The following is a 24405-nucleotide window of genomic DNA, read 5'->3' as shown; positions in this document are numbered from 1 at the left end:
TGAGGTGAGAGTGACTGCCCTTCACATCAAGGGCAGCATTTGACCAAGTGTGGCATCAAGGAGCCCTAGTAAAATTAAAGTCAATGGCAATCAGGGAGAAAGCTCTCCACTGGCTGGAGTCATACCTAGCACAAAGGGAGATGGTAGTGGTTGTTAGAGGCCAATCATCTCAGCCCCAGGACATCGCTGCAGGAGTTCCTCAGAGCAGCGTCTTAGGCCCAACCATCTTCAGCTGCTTCATCAATGACCTTCCCTCCATCATAAGGTCAGAAATGGGGATGTTCGTTGATGATTGCACAATGTTCAGTTCCATTTGCAACCCCTCAGATAATGAAGCAGTCTGTGCCCACATGCGGCAAGACCTGGACAACATCCAGGCTTGGGCTGATAAGTGGCAAGTAACATTTGCGCCAGACAAGTGCCAGGCAATGACCATCTCCAACAAGAGAGAGTCTAACCACCTCCCCTTGACATTCAACGGCATTACCATTGCCGAATCCCCCACCATCAACATCTTGGGGGTCAGCACTGACTAGAAACTTAACTGGACCAGCCATATAAATACTGTGGCTACGAGAGCAGGTCAGAGGCTGGGTATTCTGCGGCGAGTGACTCACCTCCTGACTCCCCAAAGCCTTTCTACCATCTACAAGGCACAAGTCAGGAGTGTGATGGAATATTCTCCACTTGCCTGGATGAGTGCAGCTCCAACAACACTCAAGAAGCTCGACACCATCCAGGATAAAGCAGCCCACTTGATTGGCACCCCATCCACCACCCTAAACATTCACTCCCTTCACCACCGGCGCACTGTGGCTGCAGTGTGTACCATCCACAGGATGCACTGCAGCAACTCGCCAAGGCTTCTTCGACAGCACCTCCCAAACCCGCGACCTCTACCACCTAGAAGGACAAGAGCAGCAGGCACACGGGAACAATACCACCTGCACGTTCCCCTCCGAGTCACACACCATCCTGACTTGGAAATATATCGCCGTTCCTTCATCGTCGCTGGGTCAAAATGCTGGAACTCCCTTCCTAACAGCGCTGTGGGAGAACCTTCACCACACGGACTGCAGCGGTTCAAGAAGGCGGCTCACCACCACCTTCTCGAGGGCAATTAGGGATGGGCAATAAATGCCGGCCTCGCCAGCGACGCCCACATCCCGTGAACGAATAAAAAAAGAGGTTTCTTTATATCTCAGTTTTCAGTTCTGTTGAGGTGTCTACACCCAAAATATTAAGTTGTCTTTTCCCTTCACAGATACTGACGGATCTCCTGTGAAGTTCCAGAATGTTCTGTTTTTATTTTAATTTCTTCAAGATTTTTTGGTGTCTCATAAAAACTCTCTGAATTTGTAATAATTACTTCCAATTAAACTGCACAGTTTTTTCATGCAGAAAACCTTTCATTCAAATGCACTACTCATTCCGAGCCACTTGGAGCCACTGTTGTCATTGATTTAAGTACAGTTGTAGAATCAACACTTCTCAGTGTCTTAAAACTCTATTCTGTGGAGCGATGTTTTACCTAAAGGGACCACCAAATGAATACCAAACACCGTCGGCATTAGGATTCTGAAATTAGGGCCTGGACCCTCTGAGCAACGTTTTTCAATGCTGGCAGTGACCCATAAATGAATATAGCGTCGATGGGAAAATCCAGTAAACGGAGTCCATTCAAGCTCGGTTTTCCAGAGTCTGATCCCTGTACTGTATTCACCGAGACAAACCCAACCCTAACCCTGTACTGTATTCACCGAGACAAACCCAACCTCAACCCCAACCCCAACCCTAACCCTGTACTGTATTCACCGAGACAAACCCAACCCCAACCCTAACCCTGTACTGTATTCACCAAGACAAACCCAACCATAACCCTGTACTGTATTCACCGAGACAAACCCAACCCTAACCCTGTACTGTATTCACCGAGACAAACCCAACCCTAACCCTGTACTGTATTCACCGAGACAAACCCAACTCTAACCCTGTACTGTATTCACCGAGACAAACCCAACCCTAACCCTGTACTGTATTCACCGAGACAAACCCAACCCTAACCCTGTACTGTATTCACCGAGACAAACCCAACTCTAACCCTGTACTGTATTCACCGAGACAAACCCAACCCTAACCCTGTACTGTATTCACCGAGACAAACCCAACCCTAACCCTGTACTGTATTCACCGAGACAAACCCAACTCTAACCCCAACCCTAACCCTGTACTGTATTCACCGAGACAAACCCAACCCTAACCCTGTACTGTATTCACCGAGACAAACCCAACCCCAACCCTAACCCCAACCCTAACCCTGTACTGTATTCACCGAGACAAACCTAACCCTAACCCCAACTCTAACCCAGTACTGTATTCACCGAGACAAACCCAACCCTAACCCCAACCCTAACCCTGTACTGTATTCACCGAGACAAACCCAACCCCAACCCCAACCCTAACCCTGTACTGTATTCACCGAGACAAACCCAACCCTAACCCTGTACTGTATTCACCGAGACAAACCCAACCCTAACCCCAACCCTAACCCTGTACTGTATTCACCGAGACAAACCCAACCCTAACCCTGTACTGTATTCACCGAGACAAACCCAACCCTAACCCCAACCCTAACCCTGTACTGTATTCACCGAGACAAACCCAACCCTAACCCCAACTCTAACCCTGTACTGTATTCACCGAGACAAACCCAACCCTAACCCCAACCCTAACCCTGTACTGTATTCACCGAGACAAACCCAACCTCAACCCCAACCCCAACCCTAACCCTGTACTGTATTCACCGAGACAAACCCAACCCCAACCCTAACCCTAACCCTGTACTGTATTCACCAAGACAAACCCAACCATAACCCTGTACTGTATTCACCGAGACAAACCCAACCCTAACCCTGTACTGTATTCACCGAGACAAACCCAACCCTAACCCTGTACTGTATTCACCGAGACAAACCCAACTCTAACCCTGTACTGTATTCACCGAGACAAACCCAACCCTAACCCTGTACTGTATTCACCAAGACAAACCCAACCCTAACCCTGTACTGTATTCACCGAGACAAACCCAACCCTAACCCTGTACTGTATTCACCGAGACAAACCCAACTCTAACCCCAACCCTAACCCTGTACTGTATTCACCGAGACAAACCCAACCCTAACCCTGTACTGTATTCACCGAGACAAACCCAACCCTAACCCTGTACTGTATTCACCGAGACAAACCCAACCCTAACCCCAACCCTAACCCTGTACTGTATTCACCGAGACAAACCTAACCCTAACCCCAACTCTAACCCAGTACTGTATTCACCGAGACAAACCCAACCCTAACCCTGTACTGTATTCACCGAGACAAACCCAACCCTAACCCTGTACTGTATTCACCGAGACAAACCCAACCCTAACCCTGTACTGTATTCACCGAGACAAACCCAACCCTAACCCCAACCCTAACCCTGTACTGTATTCACCGAGACAAACCCAACCCTAACCCTGTACTGTATTCACCGAGACAAACCCAACCCTAACCCCAACCCTAACCCTGTACTGTATTCACGGAGACAAACCCAACCCTAACCCCAACTCTAACCCTGTACTGTATTCACCGAGACAAACCCAACCCTAACCCTGTACTGTATTCACCGAGACAAACCCAACCCCAACCCTAACCCTGTACTGTATTCACCAAGACAAACCCAACCCTAACCCTGTACTGTATTCACCGAGACAAACCCAACCCTAACCCCAACCCTAACCCTGTACTGTATTCACAGAGACAAACCCAACCCTAACCCCAACCCTAACCCTGTACTGTATTCACAGAGACAAACCCAACCCTAACCCCAACCTTAGCCCTAAACCTAACCCAAATCAGAACCCCAATCCTAACCCCAACCTTAGCCATTACCCTAATGCATTTGCAAAGACAAACCCAAAATCTAGCCCTAAATCTAACCCTAATGCATAGACAAACCCTAACGAAAACCTTAGCCCTAACCCTAGTACTAACCCCAACCTTAGCCATAACCCTAACGCCAAGCTTAACCCTAACCCTAACCCCAAACTTAGACCCACCCCTAACCCTAATCCTATCCACCCCAGACCCCAACCCCACAACCGTAATCCTAACTACCCTGGACTCCAACCGAACGCCCAACCCTAATCGTATCTACCCCAGACCCCACCCACAACCCTAATCGTAACTACTCCAGACCCCAGCCCCACTCCTAACCCTAACGACCCCGGACTCCAACCCAACCCCTAAACCTAATTCAAGCCACGCCACACCCCTAACCCTAAACCGAAAGACAACCCTCAACACTCAACTAAACAACACCCATGGAGCAAACAACTCTAATATAGGAAGCAACAGTTTGATGGGGACCAAATAAGTCCCACTACCACATCCAGAGCCCAGGGTAAGAAAATCTACCAAAAAAAAGGACAATGGCAAGTAAAACAGAACAAAAAGCAATAGCAAGAGTGAGCCAAACAGAAGTGGCAGACCCCAGTGACACAACAAACTCGAGAAATGAGAATAAAAACACAAGAGGGGACAACTGCCGTCCTGTCCACACCCCCTCACCTAACTCTAACGCTAAACGCCCTCCTGCCCACACCCCCTAACCTAATCTCGACCCCAAACCTAACCCCAACCCTAGCCCTAACCCTAATCCTAGCCCTAATGCTAAACGCCCTCCTGCCTACACCTCCTAACCTAATCCCGACCCCAACCCTAGCCCTAACCTTAGCCCTAACCCCAACCCTAACACTAGCCCTAGCCCCAACCTTAACCCTAACCCTAGCCCTCACCCTTGCCGTAGCCTTAACCCTGCCCTTACCCCTAACCCTGATGGCAATACTGTCCAGGCACAGCACTACCAAGACCATAATGTGAGGGCCGCTCATTTAAATGTGTATCGGGCGCTCCTGGCGCATAACCCAATCGTTGCTGCCATTTTGTTTCCTGCCTACGGCCACTGGGGATCTACGACCCCTTCAAGACTTAGCCAGTATTTTGTATCTCGTTCCCGTTGGTGTATAACCCAAGATTTTTTTTTTAGGAAAATGATATTGCAAATACTTTCAAATGACTAAGTCAAATGACATAATATTACCAGGAAAAGATCTCTAACCCCTCCACCGCCACAAACCACAAAACCAGTGGGAAAAAGTTGCCCTTTCAATCAAACCGTCTTGCATCACACCACAGCTTGTTTTATTTTATCTTTCTCCACATTCTGCCAAGATCTCCCCTCTCCCCCTTCTCTCCCAAAGACCCTTGCCAGGGTTTGGCACCAGTGAGCCCTGCAGGAAAGGATACGGGGGGGTGGATGTAGGTCAGGGGGAGGGTGAGTCTCAGCTGTGGTTTGCCCATCAAGGTCGAATTGCCTGCTGACACTAACTGCCTAGGCTCAGATATGAAGGTTAGCCACTTGGGTAAGGCACCAGACTATGACCAGCCCCACCCCCACAAGGAATCAGTGCCTTTAGAGAACAGGAAATTGTGTTCTAATTACACTTAATGACAAATAATCTATTACATAGAATTTACAGCACAGAAACAGGCCATTTGGCCCAACTAGTCTGTGCGGGTGTTTATGCTTCACACAAGCCTCCTCCCTCCCCTCTTCATCTAGCCCATCAACATATCCTTCTCTTCCTTTCTCCCTCATGTGTTTATCCAGCTTGCCCTTAAATGCATCTATGCTATTCGCCTCAACTACTCCTTGTGGTAGTGAGTTCCACATTCTCACCACTCTCTGGGTAAAGGAGTTTTTCCTGAATTCATCATTGGGTTTATTAGTGACTATCTTATATTTATATGGCCCCCAGTTCCGGTCTCCCCCGCAAGTGGAAACATCTTCTCTATGTCTACCCTATCAAACCCTTTCATAATCTTAAAGACCTCTATCAGGTCACCCCACAGTCTTCTCAATTAATAATTACACTCTATGACCGGATAGCTCTTTTGTCAAAAAAAAAGGTATTTTTTCGAACCCTATTCATGCTTCGCGGATCGAATATTGTATTGTAATTAGTCACTAATCACTCTCTTCAGGAGCAGATTAGTTAGCTGTCTAGTGCTCAGCTCCTGGTGATTATGATACATAAGGTCATTTCTACAGATCAGTTGTGATGAAGGAGGCTGTAGCTCAGTAGAAATGCATTAACTTGAAACCAATCGATTACCTTTGAAATCACATCATCATAAAATCAGAGAATGTTCCGGCACAGAACCAGGCTATTCAACCCATCCAATCTGCACTGGTCTTTTTCTCCACATGAGCCACCGACTCCAATCAATGTACTGTGTTGCTTAGAATAACATCCACAAAAAATAAATGCTCCCTACAGACGGAACAAACACATGTTTTCTCGCGTTCCTTGTATTGAGGAAGACACCGCGTGTGCAAATTGTCAGCTCGGCTCAGTTGGTAGCACTTTCGACGTTGAGTCAAACCCCACTACAGTGCAGTACTGACGGAGGGCTGCTTTGCCAGAGGTGCCGTCTCTCAGATGAGACACTGAAGCTGAGGCCACATCTGCCCGCTCAAGTGGACGTAAACGATCCCGTGGCACCATATGAAGAAGAGCAGGGAGTTCTCCTGGTTTCTTGGTCAACCATCCATCTATTGTGTCTTAGGGCACTTACTTGGGGAATAGCAGCTGAGGTGGTTTCCTATTGGCTTCCTCACTGTTTTTTCAATCTTCAGAGAACCTTCTCCCGGGTAGGCTGCAACCAGGGCTCAAGAGCCTTTTACGGGGGAGGGAAGACATCTGGACCCATCAGATGCAAGTACCCCCGGATGGATGTCAATCCAGTATTTGGAGCAGTCACTCTGATGTCCACTCGGTGGGACTGTCCAGAGTGCGGCTCGAGCCCAACCCTTCTGACTCAAAGGTGATAATACTACTACAGAGCCAGTGGACATTCCAACCGGATGCAAGCACCCTGCTGGGTGCCAACCCAGTATTGAGAGACCATATTCCAGTCTCTATTCACTGAGGCTGTCTAGAGTGGGGCTTGAACCCCTCACCTTCTGACTCAGAGCAGGGAAAGTTATCACTAAACCAAAGGGCTACTCCTCTCCCCCAACCAACACCAGCAAAAGCTGATTAACTGGCAATTCATTTGTTTGTTGGTTATGGGACCTTGTGCTAATTAGCTGCCGTGTTTCATTATGTAACAACAGCGGCTACACTTCAAATTTGACTACACTTCGAAAGTACTGCTTGTAAAGTGCTTTGGGGATGTGGTGAAGAGTTGATAAGGTGCTGTGAATATTCAAAGAAAGAAAGAACTTGCAATTATATAGTGTCTTTAATGACCGCAGGACGTCCCAACAAGCTTTACAGCCAATGAAGTATTTTTGAAGTGCAGTCACTGTTGTAATGTAGGAAACGCAGCAGCCAATTTGCACACAGCAAGATTCCACAAGCAGCAATGTGATAATGACCAGATAATCTGATTTAGTGATGTTGGTTGAGGGATAAATATTTACCCAGGACACTGGGGGGAGAACTCCCCTGCTCTTCTTCAAAACGATATACAAATGATATACAAAATGATATACAAGATTCTGAGGGGACTCGATAGGGTAGATGCTGAGAGGATGTTACCCCTCATGGGGGAATCTAAAACTAGGGGGCATAGTCTCAGAATAAGGGGTCGCCCGTTTAAGACGGAAATGAGGAGGAATTTCTTCTCCCAGAGGGTCGTGAATCTTTGGAATTCTTTACCCCAAAAAGCTGTGGAGGCTGAGTCATTGAATACATTCAAGGCTGAGTTAGACAAATTTTTGATCAGCGAGGGAGTCAAAGCATATGAGGAAAAAGTGGGAAAGTGGAGTTGAGGTAAAAATCAGATCAGCCATGATCTCACTGAATGGCGGAGCAGGCTCGAGGGGCCGAATGGCCTGCTCCTGCTCCTATCTCTTATGGTGCCATGGGATCTTTTACGTCCACCTGAGAGGGCAGAGGGTGCCTCGGTTTAATGTCTCATCCAAAAGATGGCACCTCTGATAGTGCAGCACTCCCTCGGTACTGTACTGGGAGCTTCAGAATAGATTATGTGCTCAAGTCTCTGGAGTGGGACTTTGAACCCACAGCCTGCTAACTCAGAGGTGAGAGTGCTACCCACTGAGCCCTGGCTGATACTCTAGAAAGACAAGTTCTTTCTTTAGGTAGTAACAAGGTTTGTTTTTTCCTTCAAATTTTCTCCCCCCCCCCTCATCTTCGGAAGGCACCGCAGGAACCGATTGCCCTCTGCCACCTCTCCCAAGTCAACGTTCTTCATGTGTGAACCTGGATCATCAGTGTGTACATCACATTTGGACATCACAGTCTAGCTGAGCCAACTGAGGTTGTCTCATAACCATTTTCCAATCAGAGTCACTAGGGAACAAACACCCACCCATTTTAAGGGCAATCGTAGCCCTCATACTAAGGCCCCCCCCACCCACCCACCCACCCACCCACCGCCTGAGATCAGCTAACTCCACACAAATTGTCGATTGGGAACCTCATGGCTCGGTACCACAGCAGGCAGCGCTTCGAGGGACAAGAAATCATTTCAAATCAACAAGAGGGTTTCTCAACTGCTGGTCAACGATCGAAGGGTTAAATTAAGCAGGGAATTACAGACATGGTTTGGCATTTTGGGGAACTTGGCAGCTGTATAATCCAAAGAGTGGTGTGATCAAAGATTGCTGCTGCAATCCTACCTGCAGTTTCCACAGGAAGTCTAGCCTGGCCGTCGATTCCACCTGCTGGGCATGGAGGTACAGTGCCAAAACAAACACTGTGATAACAATAGGGGTCATGATCTTCAAGGCCACCTTTGAGAACTTCACGGAGCTGTCACGAGGAAAGAAATAATTAAAATAAACAGCCACAGCGGGATGTTCTTCTTATCTGAGACTTCATATTAACTCAATTGATTTAGCCGTAGATGAAAAATTTAAAGTCTGAGTCAGGTTTAGTCAACATGTTGGAGTTCAGATACTTCACAATTGGGAAGGTATCAGGCTTCTAGTTGTCTCTCCAATTTTCCTCCCTCACCGCTCCTCTCCTGAAGGCTCTGACTCGTGCTGGGTTCTGGTTCCATGTCACAGTTAAAGGACTCTTAAGATTTTGGACACTTACTTTATCAGAAAATTTAAACTACCATGCAAGTGGCATTGCATTGCCATTGCTTAACCTTTTGCTCTTTGTAATTGAAAGCATGTAAATAAATTAAACTAGTAGTTTTAGCCTGAACGATATGGACTGACATGATTCCTGCCTTTCGGAGAGGACAGAAGTGCATTGTCAGTACCCAGTGTAACCTCTGGTGCAAACCCAAGGTGCTGCGTTTTGCTGTGAACACAAGAGCCTGAATTGCATCAGGGACTATAGTCAACTCCTGTCCTGGACCCTCCAGTACTGAGTCTCCCCACTTCTCTCTCTGACTCCCACACAGAGCACAAGAGCAGGAGATGACACAAGTAGTGCTGCTGGGCCTCACTTGTGTGAATTTTAGTGAGATTAGCAGTGTGACATTTCTGTTCTCCGTCCTGCTCCGTAAAACTAAATCCACGATAGGGAGTGGCTCTGATTACAAAAGTATTTCCAGAGTACTAGATTCAAAGAGGTGAGCACAGCAACAGAAGACTATCAGGACAAATGAAACAAGGCACTTCGGCTTCCGAGAGTCTGTCCTGAGCAAGATGCAAAGGATCTACCAGCGGGGTTAAAGGATTAAGGATGTTTTTGCAGTCCCAATTTTAACACTGGATGAAAAATGCTCCGTTCGGCACTTGCCAACTTGGCATTTATGGCCCACATTGCAGGACAACTTCTGTGTCTGAAATTAATGGTAAAACTTTTATGTTTTAAAATTTTTTTATTTGCAAAGATAACATCTACAACACTACTGAGGACTGAACCGGCCAATTTGTATTTATAATAAACATATCATACTCAGGATAATACTCACCAAGTCAATGTTCCATTGGAGGGGCCACTGGAGAGTAAAAGAAAGAATCAGTTAGAAATAATTTACAGCAAGCTGTAGCTTTGTGAATTTCCCCCAAATGATCCTAAGTGTTCTCGTGGGTCTGGTTGGAAAATTGCTCTGTAGTGAAATGTGTTCATAAAGAATGGGTCTAGAATTTAATTACACCTGGAGCTCAGAGGAGATCTTCCTTCCAGCTAGATATCTGTAGAGTCGTTTGGTCTCTCAACTGCCAGCTTGTTGCAGAATTTTATGCCTTAAAACTGCTGGTCATGAAGTTCCACTTCACGGACATCACGATTATGAGCAGAGAGTAAAAGAAAAGAAGTAACTCCCATTTATTTATACAGGGGGGAAAAAAAAAATTGGATAAGGGCCGTTTTTGGGCGCAGGCAGCGTGATGCGCTATTACCCCGCGCCCAATGGCCCCTGCGCAGGCAAGACGCAAGTTTCGGCTGGCCCAAGGACTCAGCTGCAATCAGCGTTCTATTCCAGGCCTTGCACGTGAAATCTATAATTAAGGATAGGGTGACTGAACACCTCGAGAATCAGATAGAACCAGCATGGGTTTGTGAAAGGTAGGTCGTGCCTGACAAACCTGATTGAATTTTTTGAAGAGGTGACTAAAGTAGTGGACAGGGGAATGTCAATGGATGTTATTTATATGGACTTCCAGAAGGCATTTGATAAGGTCCCACATAAGAGACTGTTAGCTAAGTTAGAAGCCCATGGAATTGAGGGAAAAGTACGGACTTGGTTAGGAAGTTGGCTGATCGAAAGGCGACAGAGAGTAGGGATAATGGGTAAGTATTCACATTGGCTGGATGTGACTAGTGGAGTCCTGCAGGGATCTGTCTTGGGGCCTCAACTATTCACAATATTTATTAACGACATAGAAAGTCTCATATCTAAGTTTGCCGATGACACAAAGATTGGTGGCATTGTAAGCAGTGTAGATGAAAACATAAAATTACAAAGGGACATTGATAGATTAGGTGAATGGGCAAAACTGTGCCAGATGGAATTCAATGTAGACAAATGTGAGGTCATCCACTTTGGATCAAAAAAGAATAGAACAGGGTACTTTCTAAATGGTAAAAAGTTAAAAACAGTGGATGTCCAAAGGGACTTAGGGGTTCAGGTACATAGATCATTGGCTAATGGAATGCTGGCCTTTATATCTAGAGGACTGGAGTACAAAGGGGCAGAAGTTATGCTGCAGCTATACAAAACCCTGGTTAGACCGCACCTGGAGTACTGTGAGCAGTTCTGGGCACCACACCTTCGGAAGGACGTATTGGCCTTGGAGGGAGTGCAGCGTAGGTTTACTAGAATGATACCCGGACTTCAAGGGTTAAGTTATGAGGAGAGATTACACAAATTGGGGTTGTATTCTCTGGAGTTTAGAAGGTTAAGGGGTGATCTGATCGAAGTTTACAAGATATTAAGGGGAACGGATAGGGTGGATAGAGAGAAACTATTTCCACTGGTTGGGGATTTTAGGAGTAGGGGGCACAGTCTAAAAATTAGAGCCAGACCTTTCAGTAGCGAGATTAGAAAACATTTCTACACACAAAGGGTGGTAGAAGTTTGGAACTCTCTTCCGCAAATGACAATTGATACTAGCTCAATTGACTAAATTTAAGTGTGAGATAGATAGCTTTTTGGCAACCAAAGGTATTAAGGGATATGGGCCAAAGGCAGGTATATGGAGTTAGATCACAGATCAGCCATGATCTTATCAAATGACGGAGCAGGCATGAGGGGCTGAATGGCCTACTCCTGTTCCCATGTTCCTATCAACCACACCGCCTATCTTTGTGTCATCAGCAAATTTCTTAATCATGCCCCCTACGTTTAAGTCCAAATTATTAATGTGGTTTAAGTCAAAATCGTTAATGTGGATCATGGTGGACCTGTGACCTAACTCCATATGTCGCCTTAGCCCATGTCCCTTAATACCCTTGGTTCACAGAAATCTATCAATCTCAGATTTAACATTCACAAATCATAGAATCATAGAAAATAGGAGCAGGAGTAGGCCATTCGGCCCTCCGGGCCTGCTCCGCCATTCAAAATGATCATGGCTGATCGTCTAACTCAGTACCCTGTTCCCACTTTTTCCCCATATCCCTTGATCCCTTTAGCATTAAGAAATATATCTATCTCCTTCTTGAATACATCTAATGACTTGGCCTCCACTGCCTTCTGTGGTAGAGAATTCCACAGGTTCACCACCCTCTGAGTGAAGAAATTTCTCCTCATCTTGGTTCTAAATGGCATACCCCGTATCCTGAGACTGTGACCCCTGGTTCTGGACTCCCCATCGATCGGGAACATCCTCCCTGCATCTAGTCTGTCTAGTCCTGTTAGAAATTTATATGTTTCGATGAGATCACCTCTCATTCTTCTACACACTAGTGAATATAGGCCCAGTCGACCCAATCTCTCCTCATACGTCAGTCCTGCCATCCCAGGAATCAGTCTGGCAAACCTTCATTGCACTCCCTCCATGGCAAGGACATCCTTCCTCAGATAAGGAGACCAAAACTGCACACAATATTCCAGATGTGGTCTCACCAAGGCCCTGTACAACTGCAGTAAGACATCCCTGCTCCTGTACTGAAACCCTCTTGCAATGAACGCCAACATACCATTCGCCTTCCTAACTGCTTGCTGCACCTGAATGCTCGCTTTCAGCGACTGGTGTACAAGGACACCCAGGTCTCGTTGCACCTCCCCTTTTCCCAATCTATCATCATTCAGATAATAATCTGTCTTTCTGTTTTTACAACCAAAATGGATAACCTCACATTTATCCACGTTATACTGCATACTAATGAGTAGCATCAACTGCCCTCTGCAGAAGAGAGTTCCAAACATCTCCCACCTCTTGCATGTATTTCCTAACTTCACTCCTGCACGTCCTGGCTCTAAATGTTAGGCTATGTCCCCGCATCCTAGTATTCAAGTCTAGGAGTCCTCCAAAAACAGTTACAAATGTCTCAGCAGCCAGAAGCAATAATCCAGCCACTAACCTGTAAATCCTGCATGGTCCCTTTAAATAGTGTTGATGGGGGGGGGGGTCCTCCAGGCACTCTAAGACACGTTCAGATGGTTGGGGTTAAGACTGTGCATTGAGTTGAGAGTTAAGTCCCAAAATGGTGACTATCACTTTAAATCAGCGTTGCACACTGATTGAAGCCATTTTCTCCCTACTTTACATGGTTCCAGCGTTCGTTATCTGTGCCTGCGCTAATTTCTACACCAAGATGGCGTCTGGCGCACGTCACGTTGGAAACGTGCGTGCACATCCAAGACGCCATCTTGGATGTCGGAGAGGCCGTGTAGCACTGAAACAACGGGCGCTACACGGCCCAATTTTGCGCCCACAGTGCCTTTCATGACCTCAGGATGTCCCAAAGCGCTTCACAGCCAGTGAAGTACTTTTGAAGTGTAGCCACTGTTGCAATGGAGGGAAATGCGGCAGCCAATTTGCGCACAGCAAGGTCCCATAAACAGCAATGAGATACATGACCAGATGATCTAATTTTTAGTGTTGTTGATTGAGGGATAAATGTTGGCCAGGACACCGGGGAGAGGTCCCCTTGCTCTTCTTCGAAATAGTGCCATGGGATCTTTTATGTTCAACTGAGAGGACGGACCTGACTTCAACGGAAACAAAAACCGGAAGGGGTGCTGACAGGGTGGCCGAGCCGATCTCACCGGTTTTACATTATCGCCCAAAGTCAAAATGACCCCCAGTATTACACTGTGGGTCCCTACGCTCAGTTCTGCCCGAAACCTCAACTGATTTTTCTCATCGAGAGCTGACCTGACCTGCTGGGAAGTTCCAGAATTTTCTTGTGTTTATTTTCCTCTTAATGTCATCACTGGAGCAGAACTTCCCAACGTCGCAGTGGGGAAACTTCTGTCCAAAGTGCCTTTTACCAGCAGGTTTGACGCACCGAACAAGGCAGCAATGCAATGACTGTCAGACACCAGTAAATGTATGGATAGGTCCCTTGATAACCTTTATGAATGATGGGGCCAATTCAGATCAATACATTTCGCATTGATATTTAACTCTAAAGGCCCATTATGATTCTATTTGTTAATCAGTCACTGTTTGCACACTCTCTTCTAGTTTATTAATATTTCACTGTGTTAAACAGCAACATGTCACAACTCTGTGATATCAAGACAAAGGCAATCGAATGTAAAATCAATCAGAAAACGCACGTATTCATATTCAAATATCAAATTATGAAATAAATCAATGAGTTGGACAAATGCACTGTCTGGGATATCGTTGACTGAACAACCATAGTTACTGGTTATTTAAGATTTTTTTAAAAAAAAGAACAGAAACATTATGTACCTTGTCCTTTTGATTAAAATCAGAACCCATCATTAAAAGCTCTTGTAATAGAACAAGAAATGTTGAATTGAAGGCGAGTTGTTTGCCTTGGACGTCACCCAAGCTTCTGCCTGTGAGACAAACAAAGATACTGGGAGCTGCCAGAACATGGTCCTTGGGACAGAGCGTTGGGTTGAACGTTAACCCATTCACCATATGGCTGTTACGATGCAACACCTTCTAACGCTGCGAGACAGACAAATCGGAATATTTTCTTGATGGCGAGAGACTAGGAACTGTGGAGGTGCAAGGGGGTTTAGATGTCCATGGACACAAATCGCTAAAAGCTCGTGCACAGGTGCAAAATATAATCGAAAAGGCTAATGGAATGTTGGCCTTTATCTCAAGGGGGGTTGGAATACAAAGGGGAGGAAGTTATGCTTCAGTTGTACAGAGCTTTAGTCACACCCCATCTGGAGTACTGCATTCAGTTTTGGGCACTGCACCTCAGGAAGGATATATTGGCCTTGGAAGGGGTATGGCGCAGATTCACCAGAATGATACAACCATAGAGCCGTAGAAAAGATACAGCACAGAAGGGGGCCATTCGGCCCATCGTGTCCGCGCCGGCTCGAAGAACAACCAGGTGCCCATTCCAATCCCACCTTCCAGCACCCGGTCCGTAGCCCTGCAGCTCACAGCACTTTAGGTGCAGGTCCAGGTACTTTTTAAAAGAGTTGAGGGTCCCTCCCTCTACCACCAATTTGGGCGGCGAATTCCATACACCCACCACCCTCTGGGTAAAAACGTTTTTCCTCATGTCCCCTCTAATCCGTCCGCCAATCAGCTTAAATCTATGTCCTCTAGTTCTTGAACTCTCCGCTAGGGGAAACGGGTACTTCCTGTCTACTCTATCTGGGCCCCTCATAATTTTGTACACCTCAATCAAGTCTCCCCTCAGCCTCCTCTGCTCCAAGGAAAACAACCCCAGCCTATCCAATCTCTCCTCGTAGCTGCAATTTTCAAGCCCTGGCAACATTCTTGTAAATCTTCTCTGCACTCTCTCCAGAGCAATTACGATGATACCAGGGCATAAAGGGTTAAATTATAAGGCCATATTGCATAAACGTGGCTTATATTCCCTTGTGTACAGGAGATCGAGGGGGGTGATCTGATCGCGGTGTTTAAAAGTATAAAGGGATTTGATAGGATGAATGGATTTGAGGTACGGATCAGCCATGATCTAATCGAATGGCGGAGCAGGCTCGAGGGGCTGAATGGCCTCCTCCTGTTCCTAATGTTCCTCTGAAAGGGTTGAAACCACGTTGTGTGATAACGATATTAGTTCATGGGAAATAAAAACAGAAAATGCCGGGAACACTCAGCGGTATTTTTGCTTTTTGGTGATATTAGTTAAATGTGTGAAATTCCTCTGTCCGCAATTTAAAACAAACAGGTTTACGCCTTCAATACAACAGCAGAAACTTGAGCCCAAAAACCTAGGCTGACATTTCTATGGAGTGCTGCACCGTCGGAGGTGCCGTCTTTTGGAGGAGGTGTTAAACCGAGGACCTGTCTGTCCTCTCAGGTGGACGTAAAAGATCCCACGGCACCATTTCGAAGAAGAGCTGGGGAGTTCTGGCCGACACTTATACCTCAACCAACACCTGAAACAGATGATCTGTTCATTTATTGCGTTGATGTTTGTGGGATCTTGCTGTGCGCAAATTGGCTGCCGTCTTTCCCACATTACAACAGCGACTACACGTCAAAAAAGTACTTCATAGGCTGTAAAGCACTTTGGGGATGTCCTGAGGTCGTGAAAAGGCTCTATATAAATGCAAGTTCTTTCTTTCATTTTTATCTATAAAGCTCCTCCCTTATTTCTGTGTTTATAATTCTCATCGTGTTTAACTCTGGCATTGCTAATGGGCAAAGTGTTTTCAAAAGTACGTTGACTATCTATCTTTTTAAAATGTATCTGTCACATTTTAGGCGTCACACTTGTCACGAGTGACCGACGAGCTGTTTTTTCTGGTGGTGTTGGTGAGGGAGGAATGTTGGACAGGGCACTGGAAAAACTCTCTGTTCTTTTCCAGATAGTTTCACGGATCTTCACCTTCCACTGGAGTGACAGAAGGGGCCTTGGTTTTAACAGCCTTATGGAGAAGATGACTCAGGATGGGGGAAAATCCACCTCGTTCTTTAGACAACTGTAAGGAACCTGGAAAACGCTGGACGTTTTAAGGCGATCGGCAAAAAAGAGCCAGAGGCAACGTCATAGAGAGTCATAGAGAGTCATAGAGTTATACAGCACGGATAGAGGCCCTTCGGCCCATCGTGTCCGCGCCGGCCATCAAGCCCTGTCTACTCTAATCCCATATTCCAGCATTTGGTCCGTAGCCTTGTATGCTATGGCATTTCAAGTGCTTCTTGAATGTTGTGAGGGTTCCTGCCTCCACAACCCTCTCAGGCAGTGAGTTCCAGACTCCAACCACCCTCTGGGTGAAAGAGTTCTTTCTCAAATCCCCTCTAAACCTCCCGCCTTTTACCTTGAATCTATGCCCTCTTGTTATAGAACCCTCAACGAAGGGAAAAAGCTCCTTGGTATCCATCCTATCTGTGCCCCTAATAATTTTGTACACCTCAATCATGTCCCCCCTCAGCCTCCTCTGCTGCAAGGAAAACAAACCCAATCTTCCCAGTCTCTCTTCATAGCTGAAGCGCTCCAGCCCTGGTAACATCCTGGTGAATCTCCTCTGCACCCTCTCCAAAGCGATCACATCCTTCCTGTAGTGTGGCGACCAGAACTGCACACAGTACTCCAGCTGTGGCCTAACCAGTGTTTTATACAGCTCCATCATAACCTCCTTGCTCTTATATTCTATGCCTCGGCTAATAAAGGCAAGTATCCCATATGCCTTCTTTACCACCTTATCTACCTGTTCCGCCGCCTTCAGGAAACATTTTTTTTACGCAGGGAGTTGTTGTGATCTGGAATGCACGGCCTGAAAGGGCGGTGGGAGCAGATTCCAATAATAACTTTCAAAAGGGAATTGGAAAAACACTTGAATGGACAATATTTACAGGGCTATGGGGAAAGAACGGGGGAGTGGGACTAATTGGGATAGCTCTTTCAAAGAGCCGGCACAGGCACGATGGGCCGAATGGCCTCCTTCTGTGCTGTACCTACTATGATACGCAGCAGGTTTATTGGCACGTGTAAACAGAAAAGGCTCACACAAAACATTAAATTGTCTTCTCTCGTTATAGATCTGATAAATCTGTTACGTATCTGCAGCGTTTGCTACTACTATTCCATCCTTCTGCCATTTGCCGTCTTTTTTCTAAATGTAAGAAACCTTCCAGTTCTCACGGGTTAAAAATAAAACCGACGTTCTTTCAAACACCAGCAGACTGCTCATCGTTCCCTCAACAACTCCTCAAATTATCTCTACTTTGGTGTTGCATCCGATCTGTGGCTGTCTGTTTTCACCCTTCTCTGACTTACTGACTCACTCCTTATCCATAACAAGGTCATATTATGCTTCTCTTTTAAACAAACCTTTTGTGTGTGGGGGTGGGGGGGAGGGAATCAGAATTTAATCTAGGGAAACAGATGCCAAATGGCAAGGACGCTTCAAAGCATTGTTTCCCAGCACTGACTTAAGAAGAGCGTAAGAAATTTCCAGGAGAAGCTCCAAACCGGTCTGTCCTTTATCGATTGGTCATCAATTAGAAATGAAAAACTTTCATTTATATGGCACCCTTCACATCCTCAGGATGTCCCCAAAACGCTTACAGCCAATGAAGTACTTTTTTTTTTGGATGTAATGTTGGAAACGAGGCAGCCTATTTCCGCACAGCAAGGTCCCACAAACAGCGGATGATGGCCAGATCATCTGTTTTAAGTGTGTGTCGAGGGATAAATATTGGCCAGGACACCGGGGGTGAGCTCCCCTGCTCTTCATTGAAGCAGTGCCATGGGATCTTCCAGGTCCACCTCAAAGGGCAGATGGGGCCTCGGTTTAACATCTCATCCGAAAGACGGCACCCCCCGACAGCGCAGCGCTCCCTTCGTACTGCACTGGGAGTGTTGGCCTGGATTTTGTGCTCAAGTTTTTGGAGTGGGACTTGAACCCACGACCTTCTGACTCAGAGGCAAAAAGTGCGACCCACTGAGCCAAGGTCGACTATCCACTCGCTCACAATGGGGCTGATATCCTCTGCGCACAATTCGACAAAACACAGAGGCAAATATTCCCCTCCCCCTCAATCCTTCTCTCTCTCCAGAAATGCACTCATCTGTGTCATGAACCCATTTGTTGTGTTTGCTCTTAAAGGCCTTCCATGTTAACGTATTCCACACCGCTATTACCCCTTCGATGAAAAGACTCTGCCTCACTTCACTTTCTACTCCTAATTTACTGATTTTTAAAAAAACTTATATCCGTTGGTATTTGATCACAAGAAACACATTGCCTAAATCAACTTTGCCAATCCCCTTTGTATTCATAGAATCATACAGCACAGAAGGAGGCTGTTCAGCCCATCGTGTCTGTGCTGGCTCTTTGAAAGAGCTCTCCAATCATGCTTGATTGGCAACCCATCCACCACCCTAAACATTCACTCACTTCACCACCAGCGCACTGTGGCTGCAGTGTGTACCATCCACAGGATGCACTGCATCAACTCGTCAAGGCTTCTTCGACAGCACCTCTCAAACCTGCGACCTCTACCACCTAGAAGGACAAGGGCAGCAGGCACATAGGAACAACACCACCTGCACGTTCCCCTCCAAGTCACACACCATCCCGACTTGGAAATATATCACCGTTCCTTCATCGTCGCTGGGTCAAAATCCTGGAACTCCCTTCCTAACAGAACTGTGGGTGAACCTTCACCACACGGACTGCAGCGGTTCAAGAAGGCGGCTCACTACCACCTTCTCAAGGGCAATTAGGGATGGGCAATAAATGCTGGCCTCGCCAGCGACGCCCACATCCCATGAACGAATAAAAAAAAAATTAGCCCCACTCCCCTGCTCCTTCCCCATAGCCCTGCAAATTTTTCCTTTACAAGCATATATCCAATTCTCTTTTGAAAGTTACTATTGAATCTGCTTCCACCGCCCTTTCAGGCCGTGCATTCCAGATCATTACAACTCGCTGCGGGAAAAAAAAGTCTCCTCATCTCTCCTCTGGTTCTTTTGCCAATGATCTTAAATCTGTGTCCTCTGGTTACCAACCCTCTTGCCAGTGGAAACAGTTTCTCCTTATTTACTCTATCAAAACCCTTCATGATTTTGAACACCTCTATTAAATCTCCCCTTAACCTTCTCTGCTCTAAGGAGAACAACCCCAGCTTCTCCAGTTTCTCCACATAACTGAATTCCCTCATCCCTGGTACCATTCTAGTAAATCTCTTCTGCACCCTCTCTAAGGCCTTGTCATCCTTCCTAAAGTGTGGTGCCCAGAATTGGACACAATTCACCAGCTGAGGCCCAACCCAGTGCTTTATAAAGATCTAGCATAACTTCCTTGCTTTTGTACTCTATACCTCTATTTATAATGTACAGGATCCCGTATACTTTTTTTTAACAGCCTTCTCAACTTGCCCTGCCACCTTCAATTTACCAGAATGATACCATAAAAGAAGGAAAGGGTTTGTAACCGGTTACTTACAGAGCGTTGGCGATGACCAGCAGGTCAGCGTTGTCGAAAAGGGTGACCCCGGGCACCTCCATCATTACGATGTAAACGAACTCAATGACCAGCATGAGGACCAGCTTTCCAATACTGTTGATCTGCAGGAACACGGCACAGGCCAGCAAGCTCAGCAGCACGCAATAGGTGAAGTACTGCCCGAGAGATGGAAACAAAAGGGGTTAATTAGAATGGATCTCTCTGTACAAATAAGGATCATGGCCATTTCGCGCACCAGAATCGTACCATCACATCACAGGGTTGACATCTTCCCCGCGCACCAGCAATGTTAATAATAATAAAGATAATATTTCTATTGATATAGCACTTTATGATGTTAAAACAGCTAGATCTAGATTGATTCCTGGGATGAGATGGTTGTCCTGTGTCGTGAGATTGGGTAGAATGGGCCTATATTCTCTGGAGTTTAGATTAATGAGAGGTGAACTCATTGAAACGTATAAAATTCTTGGAGGACTTGACAGGGTAGATGTTGAGAGGTTGTTTCCCCTGGCTGGAGAGTCTAGAACTAGGGGACATAGTTTCAAGATCACGGGTCGGACATTTAGGACCGAGATGAGGAAAAATTTCTTTTCTGGAGTTGTGAATCTTTGGAATTCTCTACCTCAGACGGCTGTGGATGCTCAGTAGTTGAGTATATTCAAGGCTGAGGTTGATAGATTTTTGGACACTAGGGGAGTCGAGGGATATGGGGATCGGGCGGGAAAGTGGAGTTGAGGTGGAAGATCAGCCATGATCTTACTGAATGGCGGAGCAGGCTCGAGGGGCCGTATGGCCTCCTCCTGCTCCTAGTTCTTACGTTCTTATCTCAAAGTGCGTCACACAATGAATTACAAAGGTCACATATATAAGTACAGGTAATAGAGGATATTCGGTCCCATCGAACTCTACCTGATCCCCAAATCACGCCATCTCACTGCCTCGTGAATGACTCCAGAGTTCATGGGGGTGAAATTGGGCCTGGGCGGGATGGCACTGGCCGCCCGCTAAACACAGACAATAATCAGTTCGACTGATATCAATGGGACTGAGTGTGGGCGGGGTGTATGACCCTCGACGGCTGTGCCTTCAGCTGTCTAGGCTCTAAGCTCTGGAATTCGGTCCCCAAACTCTCCGCCTCTCTCTCCTCCTTTAAGATGCTCCTTAAAACCTACCTCCGTCACCTGCCCTAATAGCCCCTTACGTGGCTCGGAGTCAAATTTTGTTTCGATAATCGCTCCTGTGAAGCGCCTTGGGACGTTTTATTACATTAAAGGCGCTATATAAATGCGAGTTGTTGTTGTTGTATGACAGGCGCCCGATGTGATCCTGCCTGTTTTGTGGCTGCGCCCCTGTCCAGTTTCATCCCCGATGTCACCATAATCCTATCCATTTTTTTTTATTCGTTCATGGGATGTGGGCGTCGCTGGCGAGGCCGGCATTTATTGCCCATCCCTAATTGCCCTTGAGAAGGTGGTGGTGAGCCGCCTTCTTGAACAACTGAGTGGCTTGCTTGGCCATTTCAGAGGGCGATTAAGAATCAACCACATTGCTGTGGTTCTGGAGTCACATATAGGGCCAGACCGGGTAAGGACGGCAGGTTTCCTTCCCTAAAGGGCATTAGTGAACCAGATGGGTTTTTACAACAATCCGGTAGTTTCATGGCCACCATTACTGATACTAGTTTTTTTTTATTCCAGGTATTGATCACACACTTTGTTTGAAGAGGCGCTCCCTGACATCAGTCCTAAACATGCCTTTTACCAGTTGGACCCATGTCCCCTTGTTCTGGTTTAATTTGAAACAGTGCTCTGGATTCACCTTTACCTTTCCATTTAGTACCTTATACACTTCTACAAATCCCCAAAACCCCTCCCCAGTTCCCTCCATTCACTTCCTGTCGTGGCTGAAGAGTCCGAGTTTTTTCTAACCTATCCTCATAACTCAGTCCTCCGACACCAGGGATCAACCTCATTACCTTTCTCTACCCCAGCACGGAATGATTACCCCGACAGGCCCCCTCCTCACCTTTCCCTACCCCAGCACGGAATGATTACCCCGACAGGCCCCCTCCTCACCTTTCCCTACCCCAGCACGGAATGATTACCCCGACAGGCCCCCCTCCTCACCTTTCTCTACCCCAGCACGGAATGATTACCCCGACAGGCCCCCTCCTCACCTTTCCCTACCCCAGCACGGAATGATTACCCCGACAGGCCCCCTCCTCACCTTTCCCTACCCCAGCACGGAATGATTACCCCGACAGGCCCCCTCCTCACCTTTCCCTACACCAGCACGGAATGATTACCCCGACAGGCCCCCTCCTCACCTTTCCCTACCCCAGCACGGAATGATTACCCCCACAGGCCCCCTCCTCACCTTTCCCTACCCCAGCACGGAATGATTACCCCCACAGGCCCCCTCCTCACCTTTCCCTACCCCAGCACGGAATGATTACCCCGACAGGCCCCCTCCTCACCTTTCCCTACCCCAGCACGGAATGATTACTCCGACAGGCCCCCTCCTCACCTTTCTCTACCCCAGCACGGAATGATTACCCCGACAGGCCCCCTCCTCACCTTTCCCTACCCCAGCACGGAATGATTACTCCGACAGGCCCCCCCTCCTCACCTTTCTCTACCCCAGCACGGAATGATTACTCCGACAGGCCCCCTCCTCACCTTTCCCTACCCCAGCACGGAATGATTACTCCGACAGGCCCCCTCCTCACCTTTCTCTACCCCAGCACGGAATGATTACCCCGACAGGCCCCCTCCTCACCTTTCTCTACCCCAGCACGGAATGATTACCCCGACAGGCCCCCTCCTCACCTTTCCCTACCCCAGCACGGAATGATTAACCCGACAGGCCCCCTCCTCACCTTTCTCTACACCAGCACGGAATGATTACCCCCATAGGCCCCCTCCTCACCTTTCCCTACCCCAGCACGGAATGATTACCCCGATAGGCCCCCCCTCCTCACCTTTCTCTACCCCAGCACGGAATGATTACCCCCACAGGCCCCCTCCTCACCTTTCCCTACCCCAGCACGGAATGATTACTCCGACAGGCCCCCCCTCCTCACCTTTCTCTACCCCAGCACGGAATGATTACCCCGACAGGCCCCCTCCTCACCTTTCCCTACCCCAGCACGGAATGATTACCCCGACAGGCCCCCTCCTCACCTTTCCCTACCCCAGCACGGAATGATTACTCCGACAGGCCCCCTCCTCACCTTTCCCTACCCCAGCACGGAATGATTACTCCGACAGGCCCCCTCCTCACCTTTCCCTACCCCAGCACGGAATGATTACTCCGACAGGCCCCCCCTCCTCACCTTTCCCTACCCCAGCACGGAATGATTACTCCGACAGGCCCCCTCCTCACCTTTCCCTACCCCAGCACGGAATGATTACTCCGACAGGCCCCCTCCTCACCTTTTCCTACCCCAGCACGGAATGATTACTCCGACAGGCCCCCTCCTCACCTTTCCCTACCCCAGCACGGAATGATTACCCCGACAGGCCCCCTCCTCACCTTTCCCTACCCCAGCACGGAATGATTACTCCGACAGGCCCCCCCTCCTCACCTTTCCCTACCCCAGCACGGAATGATTACCCCGACAGGCCCCCTCCTCACCTTTCTCTACCCCAGCACGGAATGATTACCCCGACAGGCCCCCCCTCCTCACCTTTCTCTACACCAGCACGGAATGATTACCCCGACAGGCCCCCTCCTCACCTTTCCCTACACCAGCACGGAATGATTACCCCGACAGGCCCCCTCCTCACCTTTCTCTACCCCAGCACGGAATGATTACCCCGACAGGCCCCCCCTCCTCACCTTTCTCTACACCAGCACGGAATGATTACCCCGACAGGCCCCCCCTCCTCACCTTTCCCTACCCCAGCACGGAATGATTACCCCGACAGGCCCCCCCTCCTCACCTTTCCCTACCCCAGCACGGAATGATTACTCCGACAGGCCCCCTCCTCACCTTTCTCTACCCCAGCACGGAATGATTACCCCGACAGGCCCCCTCCTCACCTTTCCCTACCCCAGCACGGAATGATTACCCCGACAGGTCCCCTCCTCACCTTTCCCTACCCCAGCACGGAATGATTACTCCGACAGGCCCCCTCCTCACCTTTCCCTACCCCAGCACGGAATGATTACTCCGACAGGCCCCCTCCTCACCTTTCTCTACCCCAGCACGGAATGATTACCCCGACAGGCCCCCTCCTCACCTTTCCCTACACCAGCACGGAATGATTACCCCGACAGGCCCCCCCTCCTCACCTTTCTCTACACCAGCACGGA

The 24405-nt window shown here is 47.8% G+C and overlaps 1 protein-coding gene across 1 annotated transcript in view; it reads right to left on the bottom strand.

The window, feature by feature from the left end:
- adcy5 (adenylate cyclase 5) overlaps positions 1–24405 on the bottom strand; it is a 442325-nt gene that overhangs the window by 28107 nt on the left and 389813 nt on the right. Inside the window, exons 15-17 of the mRNA XM_067987067.1 lie at positions 20065–20240; positions 10003–10029; positions 8750–8882 (exon numbers count right to left, since the gene is read on the bottom strand). Coding sequence (XP_067843168.1) covers positions 8750–8882; positions 10003–10029; positions 20065–20240 — 336 coding nt within the window. The remainder of the gene's footprint in view (positions 1–8749; positions 8883–10002; positions 10030–20064; positions 20241–24405) is intronic.

Source organism: Heptranchias perlo, chromosome 7, assembly GCF_035084215.1.
Source record: "Heptranchias perlo isolate sHepPer1 chromosome 7, sHepPer1.hap1, whole genome shotgun sequence".
NCBI classification, from domain to species: Eukaryota; Metazoa; Chordata; class Chondrichthyes; order Hexanchiformes; family Hexanchidae; genus Heptranchias; species Heptranchias perlo.
Note: the sequence above shows the minus strand (reverse complement) of the source record. Positions and strands in the feature narration are given on the sequence as shown.